The 15,732-nt window shown below is 45.5% G+C and overlaps 8 protein-coding genes across 8 annotated transcripts; 6 read left to right on the top strand and 2 right to left on the bottom strand.

Moving 5' to 3' along the window:
• Positions 1 to 1,188: 1,188 nt before the first annotated feature.
• Positions 1,189 to 3,680, top strand: SAMD00019534_047690 (hypothetical protein; the record flags this gene model as incomplete). The annotated part of the gene is made up of 4 exons (XM_012900259.1): positions 1,189 to 1,470; positions 1,543 to 2,508; positions 2,586 to 3,506; positions 3,618 to 3,680. 4 exons carry the CDS (start codon positions 1,189 to 1,191, stop codon positions 3,678 to 3,680), a joined length of 2,232 nt encoding a protein of 743 aa, XP_012755713.1.
• A 432-nt stretch (positions 3,681 to 4,112) lies between these two features.
• Positions 4,113 to 4,505, bottom strand: SAMD00019534_047680 (hypothetical protein; the record flags this gene model as incomplete). Its single annotated transcript, XM_012900258.1, has 1 exon — positions 4,113 to 4,505. One exon carries the CDS (start codon positions 4,503 to 4,505, stop codon positions 4,113 to 4,115), a length of 393 nt encoding a protein of 130 aa, XP_012755712.1.
• Positions 4,506 to 5,586: 1,081 nt separating this feature from the next.
• Positions 5,587 to 6,679, top strand: SAMD00019534_047670 (hypothetical protein; the record flags this gene model as incomplete). Its single annotated transcript, XM_012900257.1, has 3 exons — positions 5,587 to 5,615; positions 5,711 to 5,849; positions 5,933 to 6,679. The coding sequence occupies 3 exons, from the start codon at positions 5,587 to 5,589 to the stop codon at positions 6,677 to 6,679; spliced, it is 915 nt and encodes a 304-aa protein (XP_012755711.1).
• A 277-nt stretch (positions 6,680 to 6,956) lies between these two features.
• Positions 6,957 to 7,383, bottom strand: SAMD00019534_047660 (hypothetical protein; the record flags this gene model as incomplete). The annotated part of the gene is made up of 2 exons (XM_012900256.1): positions 6,957 to 7,143; positions 7,319 to 7,383. 2 exons carry the CDS (start codon positions 7,381 to 7,383, stop codon positions 6,957 to 6,959), a joined length of 252 nt encoding a protein of 83 aa, XP_012755710.1.
• A 59-nt stretch (positions 7,384 to 7,442) lies between these two features.
• Positions 7,443 to 8,645, top strand: SAMD00019534_047650 (hypothetical protein; the record flags this gene model as incomplete). Its single annotated transcript, XM_012900255.1, has 2 exons — positions 7,443 to 7,764; positions 7,834 to 8,645. 2 exons carry the CDS (start codon positions 7,443 to 7,445, stop codon positions 8,643 to 8,645), a joined length of 1,134 nt encoding a protein of 377 aa, XP_012755709.1.
• A 432-nt stretch (positions 8,646 to 9,077) lies between these two features.
• On the top strand, positions 9,078 to 11,806 carry SAMD00019534_047640 (hypothetical protein; the record flags this gene model as incomplete). Its single annotated transcript, XM_012900254.1, has 3 exons — positions 9,078 to 10,485; positions 10,556 to 11,031; positions 11,105 to 11,806. The coding sequence occupies 3 exons, from the start codon at positions 9,078 to 9,080 to the stop codon at positions 11,804 to 11,806; spliced, it is 2,586 nt and encodes an 861-aa protein (XP_012755708.1).
• A 539-nt stretch (positions 11,807 to 12,345) lies between these two features.
• SAMD00019534_047630 (hypothetical protein) lies at positions 12,346 to 12,877 on the top strand (the record flags this gene model as incomplete). The annotated part of the gene is made up of 3 exons (XM_012900253.1): positions 12,346 to 12,408; positions 12,505 to 12,633; positions 12,845 to 12,877. Coding segments are annotated over 3 exons (225 nt in total), but the record flags the coding sequence as incomplete, so codon positions are not given.
• Positions 12,878 to 13,901: 1,024 nt separating this feature from the next.
• SAMD00019534_047620 (hypothetical protein) lies at positions 13,902 to 15,437 on the top strand (the record flags this gene model as incomplete). The annotated part of the gene is made up of 4 exons (XM_012900252.1): positions 13,902 to 13,956; positions 14,132 to 14,148; positions 14,238 to 14,294; positions 14,430 to 15,437. The coding sequence occupies 4 exons, from the start codon at positions 13,902 to 13,904 to the stop codon at positions 15,435 to 15,437; spliced, it is 1,137 nt and encodes a 378-aa protein (XP_012755706.1).
• Positions 15,438 to 15,732: the final 295 nt, after the last annotated feature.

Raw genomic sequence — 15,732 nt, 5'->3', positions numbered from 1 at the left:
ATGTTCTGTAACCATCCTCATCCTTTGAAGGTACCTTCTATCATTGCAGTAATCAATCCACAAGTTGTGTGTTGGGTCGCGACTTTCACGAACGAGTGGGTGTGAGTGTGAGAGTGTGAGCGGGTGGGTTGCCCGACCAAAAGGGCTATCATTCATTCGTCTATCTTTTCATTGGTGATCTGGCGGGAGATTGTGATCGTTGGCCAAAGACTTTGCAGTATGATCAATCAATAGATTAGTTAGTTAAGTAAGTATTAGATTAGTTTTGGTTTTTTAATTTATTATTTTGGTGTATGATCGTCGTTTAAAAATAATAACGACACGGTAGGTAGACATAGTTGTTTGTGTTGTAAGTTATCTGTTCAGGAATTATCAGATCCAAACTGATCACTTTCCAAAAGTCTTTCTTTGATTGATCAAGTATGTTTGTTTGTTCGATTTGTTGTAGATTTTGTTGAAGTTCTGATCAGAACCATTCATTCAATCATACATACATTCAATCATTATCATTTGTGTGTACTTTATCTTTGTGAATGAATATCTTTGGACACGCTCCATTGCACGTGTCCACATTTGAATGAAGGGTGATGGTATGAAGGAACACGGAAACAATCATGGACATTTTGGGCAAGAAGGAAGGGTAAGACACAGGGTTTGTGACCTACATACCCAAGTCCGTGTGATGAGATACATACATCAAACCAAGTTGAGGCAATGTACCAATATTGATGATGGGGGGGGGGGTTGTTCAAACTTGTGTAACAATGAATTTGAATTTGATGAATGAGGCCTCATTTTTGTTTGTTGTCTTTCTTTGTTTATAAATATCTCCTTTTTTGAATTCATTGATGGTGAAAGTCAGTCGGTGTGTGAGTTGATCAACATCACCATCAACTTTTGGAGCTCCAAAATACATCATTCATTCGCAACGTCATACATAGAGACACACGAGTTGGGCCAACATAATATTAAGATTTCTCTCTAAATCACCCAACATTCATTCATTCATTCACTTCCATTTACTTCCATTCACATTCATTCATTCACCACTCTAACACCCTCGAACAGACACCACCAACACTTGTGTTTGAGTCTACAACATCAACAACACACACCAACAACATCATTATTCAAACAGTGATAACATAAAGATATATAAAGAAAGAGATAAAGAGAGATAGGAGTATAATGTTAAATACTATACTTCGTCCACTTAGGAAGAAGTCAAATGCTGGACTACAAGAGGTAGCGGTAGCTGGTGCACCTCCACCAACTCCTGCAAATGGCAATGGAGTTGGAAATGGACTTGGAAATGGAAATGGAAATGCCAATGTAGATAATAACAAAACAAACAATAGCAATAATAAGGTTGCCAATGGCAATGGCAATGGCAATGGCGGTGGGAATGGCACAACAACCTCGACAACAACAACAGACACATCACAACAACAACAACAACAACAAAAGACAGTACTTCGAACTTTATCATCCAACTCTTCAAATAATGGATTGAATATTACTATCAATCAGATATCACATCAGAATAATAGTAGTACAGAGAGTTTGGATAATGGACAAATGCCAAAACTGTCGGTGATTGGAGCTGGCGCATCAATCACAATGACATCACCATTCTCATCGGCCGACGACCTACATCAACAGCAGACCAGCGGAATGATCACGCCGCGTGGAAGCAAGGGCGTCTCACCCAGAGGCGGCGATTGCTACAAGACCCTGCTGTCCGAGATCCAGTTCCTGGAGCGTCTGCTGCAGGACCAGATATCCATGCGCAACAGCACCACACGAGCCAACAAGCAGAGCTCCGGCGAGCTGCTGCGTGAGGGCGAGGCTGAGGACGACGAGCTGCGTCGCTATGAGGAACAGCTCAAACGCATCATTGAGGCCAAGAAGGCAGACTTCCGCGTGCTCGCCGAGAACGACCGCGACAAGGACAAACAACAGGATCGCAAGCCTCGTCCTGCCTTCCTCAAGTCTGGCACAGCAATATCCATCTTCCCATCGGTCATTGAGGAGCGACTGTGCTCGTCATTGCCCCTAGTGCGCATCGAAAAGATCAAGATCAAGAGACTACAACAACAGCACGAGCAAGAGTTGTTGCACTCACAACAGCAACAGGGACAGGGACTTGGCCATGAGGACACAGCTGAGCTCTACCTTCATGAGCTAGCTACTACACAGCAGCCAGACTCTAGCAATAGCAGCAGTAGCAACAAGGATAGCAATAGTGATGATAATGATAGCACGGTCAGTGGACATAGTGGCCTGGAGCATAGCCAGGAGCATCCTCCAATCACATCGTCGATTGAGGAGTTGGACATATCAATATCCCAAGCGGATCTGTCTGAGCTCAGATCACTGCTGCCCAAGCCTCTGGCAACCCTTGTTGGCCCAGGCGCAGACCTGCCCGACGACGAGCAGAACTTCCACAACATTGTCTGTTGCAAATCCAACTCATCATATCCAATGAACGAATCTTGTGGCAAGAGGGTTAGTATCTGGCGGCGACCAAGTCTATGTGAATGCGGGCGAGTATAACTAACACAAACATCAACAAACATCAACAGCAAGGTGACCCAATATGTGACAAGTTCAAGGCAGCAGTCTATAGAGACAACATGATTGTGTCACTTGCCGATGGATGCAACTGGGGTCGTTTGCCATTTGAAGCAGCCACTCGTGCAACAGACGCATTCATGTCATTCATGGAGGAGAACTACCACGAGATCAACACAGTGCGCAAGGCAGGATCGTTCCTGTTGGGCGCCATTACAGCCGCACACAAGGGCATCATATCAGGCAGGAGCGAGCTGTGGGAGAGCGGCACGACCACGCTGATCGGTGGCCTGCTATCTAAGATCAAGAAGGAGAAGAGCGAGGGCACCGACTTCAAGAGCATGTCGTCACTCAAGTTCATCGACGTCGAGTCGGACTGGGTGTTCACAGGCGTCACTCTGGGCGACTGCAAGGCCTTCCACTACTCGAGCAAATGCAACGTATTTAGCGACATCACCAAGGGCAACAGACAGAACTTGTCCGACGCCCGTGACCCGGGCGGCCGTCTCGGACCCTACATTGGCGAGGGCCAGCCCGACCTCCGCAACCTGGCCGTCTTCCACAAGTTCTGTGATCAAGACGACGTCATCCTCTTGCTGAGCGATGGTGTACACGACAATCTCGACCCGCAGCAACTGGGTCTATCGCCAAGAGATCTAGGCGTCGACTGTGACTCATGGGACATTGCCGGACAGAAACTGCCCGTTGAGACAGATCGTGTAAAGAATGAATTTAGGAACAAGTGGCTACTGGATCACCTGACCACAACAACAACTGATGGTGGCCAAGACAACAACATTATCAGTCGACAGATATTACCACCTCAACAAATTGCCAGCACACTCCTGAAGCACTGCGTGGAAACGACACAGACAAGCAGGGACTTTATGGAGAATAACTCAACAAAGAAACTACCGAGTGATTATAAGTTGGTAAGTTAAAGTTGGCAGAAATTTCAGCAAAGTCACGTGACAGGATGTTGATCACGTGACTGATCACCTGACCACTTTCCATTCTAATATTATGTTCCTCACTCACTATAGTACCCAGGAAAGATGGATCATAACACATGCGTATGCTTTAGAGTGGGCGCCAACAATGTTTAACAAAAAGTGTTGACTATATTTCCAGCTTCCCGTGAAGCGACTGGACTGGATCGTTTGTTTTGGTCCAGTACTCTCTCCCCTCTCTGTTACTACCTATTTATTTCAATAACATCACTCACAAACGCAAGTGTACTTGTACTAGTTGTAAACCATTCCGTCTCCTTCCTTTACCTCCTTCCATCCATCTTGCGCCCCACCCTTATTCAAGTTTGAAAGACTTGCGGATTCATAGCTGGCCAAGACTCACATTACCTGGATCCCAGTGTTCATGCCGGATGATTGATTAAGTATGATTAATTGAATGATTGAGAAGATTATGATTGAATAGAGTATAGAGATCTAACATTTATTAGAATATTCCAATACGCGAAGGTGAACCCTGTGATCAGGTATGAATTAGGTACAGGCTGTGGAAGTGTGCCAGTGAGTCTCTTAGACCTCACGGACGACACGTGAGTGCCATGGGCACCATCTGTTGCCTGGGAGGAGAGCACCACCGACCTCAGCGAGATGCTCCTCAGTGTAGTTGATGCCAGCGTCACAGACCTCCATGGCGGCGTCGAAGAAGGAGATGGTGTTGGAGTCGAGGTAGAATGACCAGAATGGGTTGTACCAGGCGGGCTGCTTGACGATGATTCCGTTGATGTGGGGGGCGTCGGTGACGGCTCCGCTGATCAGACCACGGGCATGGGCAATCTTGGCTGGGTCGGTGAGCTTGATGGTGAACTCGTCAGTGCCATCGGAGAAGACAAAGTAGGCGTTTCTGGCAGATGCCAAGGCAACTTGGATGACCAACAAGGCGGCAATAATTTGGATGAACTTCATTGTTTTGATGATTGATATAGAGGTAGAGAGAGAGATAATTGGTATTATTTATCTGATTGATTGTTTGATTGATGTTTGGATGATGTTTGGAAATAGGCTGGATCCAGGTTATTTATACTTTTTGATTACCATGTCAATTAGTGATTTGGTCTTTGATCCAAGAGTTCTCCGGTATCCCATGACCCATCCTTCCAAGATTGATGGATCGCTGCCCCACCCAACCACTAACACTCACACTCACACTCAATGATCATGACCAGGTCTGATGGTCAACCATGTAATAAGTATCAAGTAGTAATAGAACGTTTCATTATTGTTTGAATGAGTGTCTTATATGTAAGCCAATAAAAGGTAATATTTGATCAGTTTGAAATAAAGATGTCACTGCTCAATATTGTAATCAATCAATTTCATCAGTGATTAGGTGAACTTACTGTTTTGGAACCTTTTACTAGAGAGACATCGCCTTCTGACGGTTACAAATGGGACGAAAACCAAGGTTCCAATGCCCCCGACAATCATTTACCATATGCATCACTGAATCACCCCCAAATAAGTGAGTCGACTAGTCGGACATGTCCATTGATGGGTGTTTGGTTGGTGTTCATGAGAACAATCATGTGATATTTTATTTGTATTAATATTATTTTATATTAATCTAATTCATTAAAGTATTAGGAGTATCATTAATTAGTCTTTGTTTCCCTGTCCCTGGGATTGTTGTTAGTGATAGTATACCAACAAAGTATTCCCATAAGTGCTCTAGTTTCGAAGTGTAAGATACTCTATGTTTGAGTTGTTGTCATAAGAAAAGATTGTTATACAGTACAGATACATTATAAAGTATATTATAACAATGAATCGGGCTAGTTAAAATCACTTTGATCATGAGGGCAAGGGCAAGGGCAAGGGTTAGGGTAAGGGTTTGAAATTGAAGGAGTTGATGCAAAAACTATTTAAAATAAAATTAGTTGTGAAACGAACGAAGAGAGAAAAAATGAAAGTGATGAAGGGATGATATTAATATTCTTAATCATACCAACATAAACACATATACATATATACATATACATAACCTATAATGTCAAGCTTAAAGGGATCTTTTATAAAGTATGAATGAATCAGTGAATCAACATGTTGTTTGTTGGAGTTCGTGATGTCTAACTTAACATCAATCAATCAATCAATCAATCAATCAATTGTAGGAGAAAGCCGGCAAAGAGCCAGGCTGCGAAGAAGCATCTGCGAAAGAAGGAGTCAAGAGAGGTCGAGCTTATAAAGCAGGGAATGTTCATTAGAGGACAAAACACATCACATGCTATATTACAACTACTCAAAGACTTGGTAAGATTGATTGATCGATCGATGAAATGATTGAATGTTTGAATGAATACTAATATGATTTGAATGAATTGATACTATTATAGTATGTACTTAAGAAGCCAGATGCAGTTCAATATAATAGAAAGAATGATATCCATCCAATGGAGTCGGCAGAGTCGATTGAGTTCTATGGAGACAAGTCCAACAGCAGTTTGTTTGCATTCGCCTCACACTCAAAGAAGCGTCCCAACAACTTGGTGATGGGCCGTCTGTTTGACAACACCATCTTTGATATGTACGAGCTCGGTGTCGAGTACTACCAGCCGATCGAGGCATTCGACGGCGAGAAATCCAACATGGGCAACAAGCCCTGCTTCATCTTCAACGGACAGGAGTTTGAGACAAAGGACGAGTTCAAGCGCATTGGCAACATGTTCCTCGACTTCTTCAGGGGTCGCGTCGTCGAGTACATCAACCTCGCCGGTCTGGACCACGTCATCGTGCTGACGGCCGTCGACGACCGCATCATGTTCCGCCACTACAGCATCGTCTTTAAGCGATCGGGCACCAAGATCCCCAAGGTCGAGCTGCAGGAGATGGGTCCATCGTTCGACTTCACCATCCGTCGCTCCAAGACACCGTCGCCCGACGTCGAGAAGGAGGCACTCAAGGTGCATCGCTCCGTCAAGCCCAAGGTGGACAACAACAACATCGAGAAGAACGAGCTTGGCGAGACCCTGGCCACAATTCACAAGGGAAGACAGAATTTCAACGAGATTGCCATCAGACACGTCAAGGCGCTGCGCAAGAGGAAGTCGGACGACAACGACAACCAAGACGATCAGGAATAAATCATTCGTTTGTTCGATCAATAATATGTTCGTTGTTGTGTGTCTGTCAGTTTATTCTCTGTCTTGACTTGATTGAGAGATTGATTGCATGTCCTGGACCATGTTACTTGTGTGCGCACATCACCTTGTGCTGGACTATTCGCTCGATTGCGATTGAGATTCATTCATTCATCATTGTCATGGCTGTCTTGTCGTTCAATGTGTCGTCTGTTGATTGAATGAATGAATGATTGAATGAATGATGTTGAGATTGATTGATTGAGTGATCTGTTGATGTCTACTGTGGTCCTGATCCTCTTGGTCTCTTCTTTAAATGAAGGTCACTGTCATCCTTTGTTGGAATGCCAAAGTCGTTGATATCCTTAAAGTCATTCTGACCCATCTTGTACATTGAGTAGAAGTATACTGCACTTGAGAACAACACCAGACCTGTCATGATCTTAATGTTGCCACTAAGTCTCTCTCTATGGAATTGAGTTGTCATTATAAGTAAGTAGTAAACTTAAGTTATAAGTATGAACGAATGTTAATGAATCAGAAATGAAGAGGGGGTATCACAAAATCAAGAATGATGGTGACTTGGACTTGGTTGGACTTGGCGACTTCGTCATTGTTTGTCACAACCTTACATGTACATACTTATACATATACACATACATAGATAGAGATAAGAGGGATGTGTACGATAGCTCCATCACATTCATTAGGTCCAGGTGGAAAGATATTGTTTCGCAATGGGTTGTTCACTAGTTTGGATACAGAGATGATTGATTCATCATTGGATAACTTTATAACAACACATTGGTTGAATCAACGTGTTGATATAGTTGTAGCTGTAACATCAACGAAGGATCAATCATCATTGACTACATCAACATCATCATCAACTACAACTACAACTACATCAAAGAAACCTACACTTGCACAGACTGCATCGGCATCACTCATACTTGACACTGAGTTGGCACCATTCTTTGCCGAACGATTGAGCAAGGAGAGCAACATGTCTGACGCATTCTATCACATTGAAACACCACTCGACCTACTCCTCTCTCAACAGTTTATCAATGATTACATCAAGCCAGGTATGTATCTCTGTGTGATTGACAGATGTGCGTCTACCTCGACTGACCCAACTTCCATCAACAACAAAGGTGGCTTCACTGCATTGACTCAATACAATCGATTGGATGATGGAAATGTCGTGGCATTCATACCAAATGGAAAGGTGCTGCTCAATGTGGACAAGGACACGTATCAACAGCTGGGACTGACGGGCCAGCATTCACACTTTTCAAAGACAAAGCCACAGCGATATGTGATCACACTGGATTGTCGTTCGAAAGAAATGATGCCCGACTCATCACTGTATAAACGCGTGATCTGGTGTCTCAAGGACAGAGTGTCAAGTATCAGTATGATCGTCTCGAGTATCGATCCAAGCACAGGACACCCGCGCCCCATCAAGTTCCCCGCGGGCGTCAATGTGAAGCGAGTGGTCAACATCAAGAAGCGATCATACGAGACATATAGAGTGCCGGTGGTCCCCGCATTGAATGGCGTGGACAAGGCCGAGCGAATAGAGTTCATGGAGTGCTGGAATGAAGCACTTGGACTCGTGCTGTGTGGCTTGAACGAAGACAAGGTCGTGTTGAATCTCAATGCGGCCCTGACGCCAGAGTCGAGCAGACTGACCGATTGCTTTGTGGCCAGCACCGAAGGTATGGTGACACCGCAGTCGGTACTGTCACTGATACGTACGGTGCGTCGTATAATGACCAACAAGAAGGTGGCAATAGATTGGGTCAGCATTCAGGTGACAGGATTCCAAGACACACCAGTCACATGGGCTAATAATGAGCATGGCTATCACATCAATGGCGACAACAACTACTCCATCATTCTGCATCCAAACAACGAGTATTGGACACTGGCGACACTTGGACATCAAGACACATTCAGTTGACATCTAATTATATAAATTGGATGGATATTATTACAACATCAATATGCTTTTTTTTATTGAGGCTGGAATAATTCCACTTATGTGTAATTGAGTGTGATTGAGTTATTGAGTTAATGGAATTGTTCCAAATATGACCTACAAACCAAAGTAATCGCCAAAGTATATCATGGAGAGTACCAAAGTGATTGACTTGGTCAGGTCAACATCCATTGAAGTTCAAGAAAATTGAAACATCCATCACAAGTTCATCAATTTCCCACTCACTCAATCACATGTTCAAAAAGTTTAATTTGAAGAAAGATGAAGAACAAGATCATAATAGTAGTATCTGTATTCATTGTGATAATATCATTGTTATTACAACTACAACAACATCAATATTCAACTACACCATCATCATCATCATCAATAACAACTACAACCACAACAACAATGGCTACTAAAGTATCAACAAACTACTTGGTCGAGGGAAAGGGAGGCGATAAGTTGGTGCTGCCATCAAAGGTCGTGCCAGAGAAGTACTATCTGCATTTGCACCCGGATGTAAAGGCATTCACATTCAAGGGCCACGTTGATATTACACTCAACGTTCGCGAAGCCACCAATGTGATCGTGATCCACTCGATCGAGATTGATATCAAGTCGGCCACGATCGCCGGCACCGACAACCCCATGACATCGATCGTCTACGACACCACCGACGAGGTGGCCGTCATCACCTTCCAGCACGAGCTGGCCGTTCACAGCAAGCCAGTGCTGGCCATCGACTTCACCGGCATACTCAACGACAAGATGCACGGCTTCTACCGCTCAAAGTACACGATCGACGGCGAGGACAGATACCTCGGCACCACTCAGTTCGAGGCCACCGACGCCCGTCGCGCCTTCCCCTGTTTCGACGAGCCCGCCCTCAAGGCCACATTCGACGTCGAGATCACCGTGCCCAAGCACCTGACCGCTCTGTCAAACATGCGCGACATCAAGACCGTCGAGCACGACGACGGCACCAAGACCGTCACCTTTGGCACCACACCAAAGATGAGCACCTACCTCGCGGCCTTTGTCGTCGGTGAGTTCAACTACGTTGAGGGCTACACCAAGGGAGGCGTGCGCACCAGAATCTACAGCGTCATTGGCAAGAAGGACACTGGCGACTTTGCCCTGGACGTGGCCATCCGCGCCCTCGACTTCTTCTGCGACTACTTCCAGATCCCCTACCCATTGGACAAGTGCGACCACATTGGTGTCCCCGACTTTAGCTTTGGCGCCATGGAGAACTGGGGTCTGATCACCTACCGTGAGATCATTCTGCTCACATCCGAGACAACAACCGTGCGCATCAAGCAGCGTGTGGCCAGTGTAATTGGCCACGAGCTGGCACATCAGTGGTTCGGAAACCTCGTCACCATGGAGTGGTGGTCGCAGTTGTGGCTCAACGAGGGCTTTGCCACGTACATGGGCGACCTGGTCACCGACCACCTGTTCCCAGAGTGGGGCGTGTGGCTCGAGTTCTCCAACGTGTACAACGGCGCTCTCGGCCTGGACGTGCTCGAGAACTCGCACGCCATCGAGGTGCCAGTGTACAGCTCATCGCAGATCAACGAGATCTTTGACGCCATCTCCTACAACAAGGGATCGTGTGTCATCAGAATGCTTGCCGAGCGCTTTGGCGATGACTTTAGAAAGGGACTCACTCACTACCTGACCAAGTTTGCCTACCAGAACACCAACACCGAGGATCTCTGGAACTCCATCAGCCACATCTCTGGCTCCAACGTCAAGGAGTTCATCGACGAGTTCACCAAGTACCCAGGTTACCCAGTCATCAACTTTGAGGCCAGTAAGTAGTAGTGGGCGTCAATCACACGCGCACTCAATCACTAACTCTCTCCATTCACTCCCTCTCATAGCCGCCGAGCCAGGCAAGTTCAACTTGACCCAGAAGCAGTTCAGATACACCAATGAGGAGAGACCAACAGACCCATGCTGGAAGTGCCACATCAAGCTCCAGACACAGAAGGAGTCGCACGAGTACATGTTGGACACCAAGACCACCACCATCACCGTGCCATCATTCGACGCCAACGGTTGGATCAAGCCAAACTTTGGCCAGACTGGTTACTACCGCATCAAGTACGACCCATCCATTATCAAGGGCTTGCTGCCACAGATCCAGTCGCTCAAGCTGCCCGCCGTCGACCGTCTCGGTCTCTTCAGTGATGCCGTTGCACTCTCCAAGGCTCACTCGCTCCCAATCACCGTCTTCCTCGACCTTGCCGCTTCATCACAAAACGAAGTCGAGAACACCAACTGGACCTTCATCATGGACACTCTTGGAAAGTTGTTGAACTTGGTCGATGACACCCCATCCTATGACAAGCTCAAGGTATGCCATCTCGCATGTCCATGGAATCATTCCAATCAATATTAACTCAATCAATCAATCAATCAATCCCTAGCGTTTCACCGTCAACCTCCTCACACCAGTTTACAAGAAGCTTGGATTCGACGCCATTCCAAATGAGTCTGCCGCTGATGTTCTCTTGAGAGAGAAGGTGTTGGCTAGACTAGCCCAGAGCGACCTTCAGGAGGTCATCGTCGAGTGCCGCAAGCGCTACGACGCTCTGAAGGCCGGCACCCCACTGCCAAGCGATATTCAATCGGTTGTCTACCGCACCGTCCTGAAGAACGGCGGCGAGCAAGAGTTGAACGAGATGATTGAGATCTACAAGAAGTCCACCAACACTGTTGAGCGCGCCACCCTCCTCTCGGTGATCTCCTCAGTGCAGGGCGAGGCACTCATCAACAAGGTGTTGGCATTCTCCTTCTCGGCCGACGTCAAGATGCAGGACGCCTACTACGTCTGGTTCGGCTTGCCCAACAAGAGCACGGGCATTGCCTGGAAGTACTTGGTGGCCAACTTTGAGTCGATCAACGAGACATTCAAGGAGAGCGGTCTGTTCCCACGCATCATCTCATCTACATTCGCCGCCAGGATGTCCGAGGAGCAAATCGTCACAGTGGAGAAGTTCTTTGAGGCTCACCCAGTCAACATTGCCGCCAGATCCATCAAGCAAGACCTTGAGATTGCTCGCGACAACTCTCGCTGGTACGACTACATCCATGCAGATATCGCCAAGTGGTTGGTGTCCCATCCATAAGTCCTCATGGCCTTGCCTTGCCTTGTCTTGCTTGTCTGCTATCAATCAAACGATCATTCTGTCGTTCAATCAATTAACCAATCAATCAATCAATCAATAACAATCATTTTGTTTACAAATATGTCGTGGACCTTGAGGTCCACAAAGAGGACCACACATTACCTGAAAAGGAAAGGTCAATTTACATCTGTGTGTACTTACCCCTTTACTTATCTGTTGTTGATTGTTTGTTTGGCCCATGTTGAGTGGATGGGGTTGTTGTTGAAGTATCCCCACTCTCTCATTATCATGTGGACCATCCCATTGAGCTTGTTTCGAAGTGCAATGCCTGCCTTCATTCATCCATTCACTCTCTCATTCCCCATTCACACACACTCACCAACACATTCATTCATTGATTCACTTACTTGATCCTTCAAGTACAGCTGACAAGATACATTCAACAACATACTTACTTATAAATAATAATCATCATTCATTATTATTCCTTATTCATTCAATAAGGAGATATATAACAGGTATCAAGAATGACACTTGGCAAGGCATTTCAGACTGTCACTGTCTTTATCATCATACCTTTGATGTTGGCTGTGCATTCCAATGTATGAATATATCATATCTTTGAATAAATGTTTGAATGAATGAATGATTGAAGATACTAACTTGGTCTTGGACTTGGAATTGAATGGAATGTTTAGAAAATACCATTGACAGCTGCATTGGATATCATTGTTTGGTATATAGCTATTAGCTTTGGTATATTTATATTCAAGACACCTATCAAGTTGTACTTTACTGTTAAGGATAAATGCAAGTACTTGAAAGAAATGCAGTTGGAACTGCAACAACATAGACATCTACTCTCGACCACGAACACTTCATCAACATCCAAAGACAAAGACAAAGACAAAGATAACAAACAACAACAACAACAACCAAGTCCAGCCGAACTAAACATCAACAAATCAATCAAAGAACTATATTCATTGGAATGGAAGTATGTCAATCAGTTATGTTTGAATGATACACATAACCAATCACTCACTCACTCAATCAATCAATCAAACATGATGTAGATTATTGTTGTTATCTATGTTGTGCCCATTTATTGCACTGTCCAGTTGGTATAGTTTGGAGGTGTTCTGCTTGAAGTACTCACTTAGTACACTCAGCCAACTGCTCCACCCTTACTTTATTATCGTGGCATCATTCGTATCATCCTACCAACCAATATTCTACTTTGTCGAGCATTTCAAGGACCGAATAGACGAGGTACATCCACCGCCTGCACCTCACAATGCACTACCCAAGCCTGGTAGTCCTGGCATGGAGCATCTACATCGTTCTCCACAACAACAATATCAACATCAACAACAACAACAACATCAACAACAAATAGACACCGAGTCGATTGAAAGAATGATCCGCAAGAGTATTGAACATCAGCTGCGCGTGCAAGATGAGCGCCATGCACAGGAGATGAAGAGACAGGAGAAGGAGTATATGGCCAACATGGCGCAGCTACAGAACGAACTGACAGTGCTGAAGCGTGACATTCGCGATTGGACACAGAAGAAGACCAGTCAGATCATTGCAGTTGAATCTCGCATGCTGTCCGTCGAGAACCAGGTCGAGCTGGCTCAACTAGTGGAGCGTGAGCGTTCCGAACGACAAGCACTATCATCATCCACATCGGCGCTGACCAATCCACTCAAGGCCCTCTACAACAATCCATCATCTGCATTCAATGGATTGATTCCATTCTCAAAGTCATAAGTTTTCAACATCGTCATCATCAAGCCGATCGAATTTCCACATCCACTACACGAACGATCTTAACAAGACTTACCAAGACCCTTAAGGTCTGGACCAAGTAGGACCATGCAATCATTCAATCAACAACCAATCCAATCGATCAATCAATCAATCATTCTTCTGGAAACTAAGATGGCCATTTGAATAATAATACTATTCACTTACCATTGTTTGTATATTCATCATCTATCCTCTTATCGTCATGTCTTTCAATCGATCAATCAATTGTACTATCAATCAGGCAATACTTATACCATCTGATGGACGATGTAGTTCATCGATGTCACAAAAGGGTGGACGCAGCACCACTTTGATGGGTTTTGTCAAGGAATTGGGTGTGTGGTGTTGTCATCAGCCATTCAAATAATTTTGGATCATTCATTGTTTGTGTTGACATTCATTCATCCACAAGGTTAGTTCAATCAATCAAATCAATCAATCATTTTTATTTAAATAGTTATACATATTATATATATATTCTTACTTAACATATAATGACAAACAAACTAGTTGGAAACTATCTTGATGTACGTTGACATAAAGAATCAATAGGTTCAGGTAATGAATGTGAACATCAATACTAATCAATCATTCAATCAATATCACTATTAAACAGATCAAGAAGTTGGCAGTTGATGATGATGATGGATGGGATACCGACCCTGACTTTGTCGTATGTTGAAAGAATCATTCGATTTATACAGAGCACAGAGAGGCAAACTCATTGAGGATGATCATCTTACTAACTCAAACATACAACATTGAATGAATGAATGAATGAATGAATGAATGAATGAATAATATATAGAACGACAACAACATTGATAACTCAAAGACAACAACAAAGGGAGTTGCAGGTTCGAGTGCTGCTGATGCAGGAAGAGATCTGGTGCAAAAGTCTGCACCAGTAGATAAGGTACCGCAGGCGCCGTCTAGGGTGATAGCAGAACCGCCGCGAAAGAATCCGGCGGTATACATTGGCGGAGGTATTGCCACGACACCCTCGCCAAAGCCTGCTGCCAAGCCTTCGGCATCAGTCGCCTACAAGAAGCCTGCTGCCACGCCCTACAAGCCAGCACCAGTCGCCTTCCAATCGGAGCCTGAGCCCGAGTACCAGGCACCCGCTCCCGCTGCCCCACGCACAGCACCCGTGCCAGCCGGCAGGGTTGCGCCATCGCCCGTCAAATTCACACCAGAGCCCGCTGCTCCCGCTCCCAAGGCTGCCCCAGCCCCTCCAGTCAAGGCCACTCCACCTGCACCCGTCAAGTTCACTCCCGCTCCCACCCCAGTCAAGACCGCGCCACCCGCTCCAGCCAAGTTCACTCCAGAGGTTGTCAAGGCCACTCCAGCTGCCGCCCCAGCCCCAGCCAAGAAGCCACCTCCCCCTCCAAAGAGAGTGGTCGTGCCCGAGCCAGAGCCAGAGCCCGAGCCCGAGCCACAACAGGAATACTACGATGAGCAACAGTCTTACGATCAGCAAGGCTATGACCAGCAGGGATATGACCAACAGGGATACGACCAGCAGCAGGGATACGATGATCAATCATACGACCAGCAAGGATATGATCAGCAGGGATACGACCAACAGGGATACGATCAATCATACGACGATCAACAGCACGCTGGCGGCGATGCCAGTGGCTATCCTCAGGCCAAGGCCTTGTACGACTATGAGGCCGCGCAAGAGGGCGATCTGTCCTTCTACGCTGGAGACATCATCAGCATCCACGATCAGTCCGATGCCAATGGCTGGTGGGTTGGCGAGTGCCAGGGCTTCACAGGCACCTTCCCATCAACCTTTGTCCAACTGGTCTAGAACAACCTTATCAACCTTATCAATTCATTGTGAACCTGTACAACTCTCTCCCTTTATCAACAACCTATTTATCACACGCAACCTATCTATCTAGCGCGTCTGTTGTAGCACCATCACTCCCTCCCTACTACTCCTCCTCCCATTATGAACACCAACAACACTCAAGACGATGATGATTAAATTACAATCCTTCTTCTTTCGCATCTGTCATAGCTGTGTTCCTTCCATCGATTGAATGATTGATTCCAACTTCGTCGTCTCATTGACGTTTATTTCTTTCTCTTGATCTTCCATG

The sequence above is a fragment of the Acytostelium subglobosum genome, assembly GCF_000787575.1.
Source record: "Acytostelium subglobosum LB1 DNA, scaffold: scaffold8, whole genome shotgun sequence".
Classification (NCBI taxonomy): domain Eukaryota; phylum Evosea; class Eumycetozoa; order Acytosteliales; family Acytosteliaceae; genus Acytostelium; species Acytostelium subglobosum.
The sequence above is the reverse complement of the archived record's forward strand: the minus strand, read 5'-3'. Positions and strand labels throughout refer to the sequence as shown.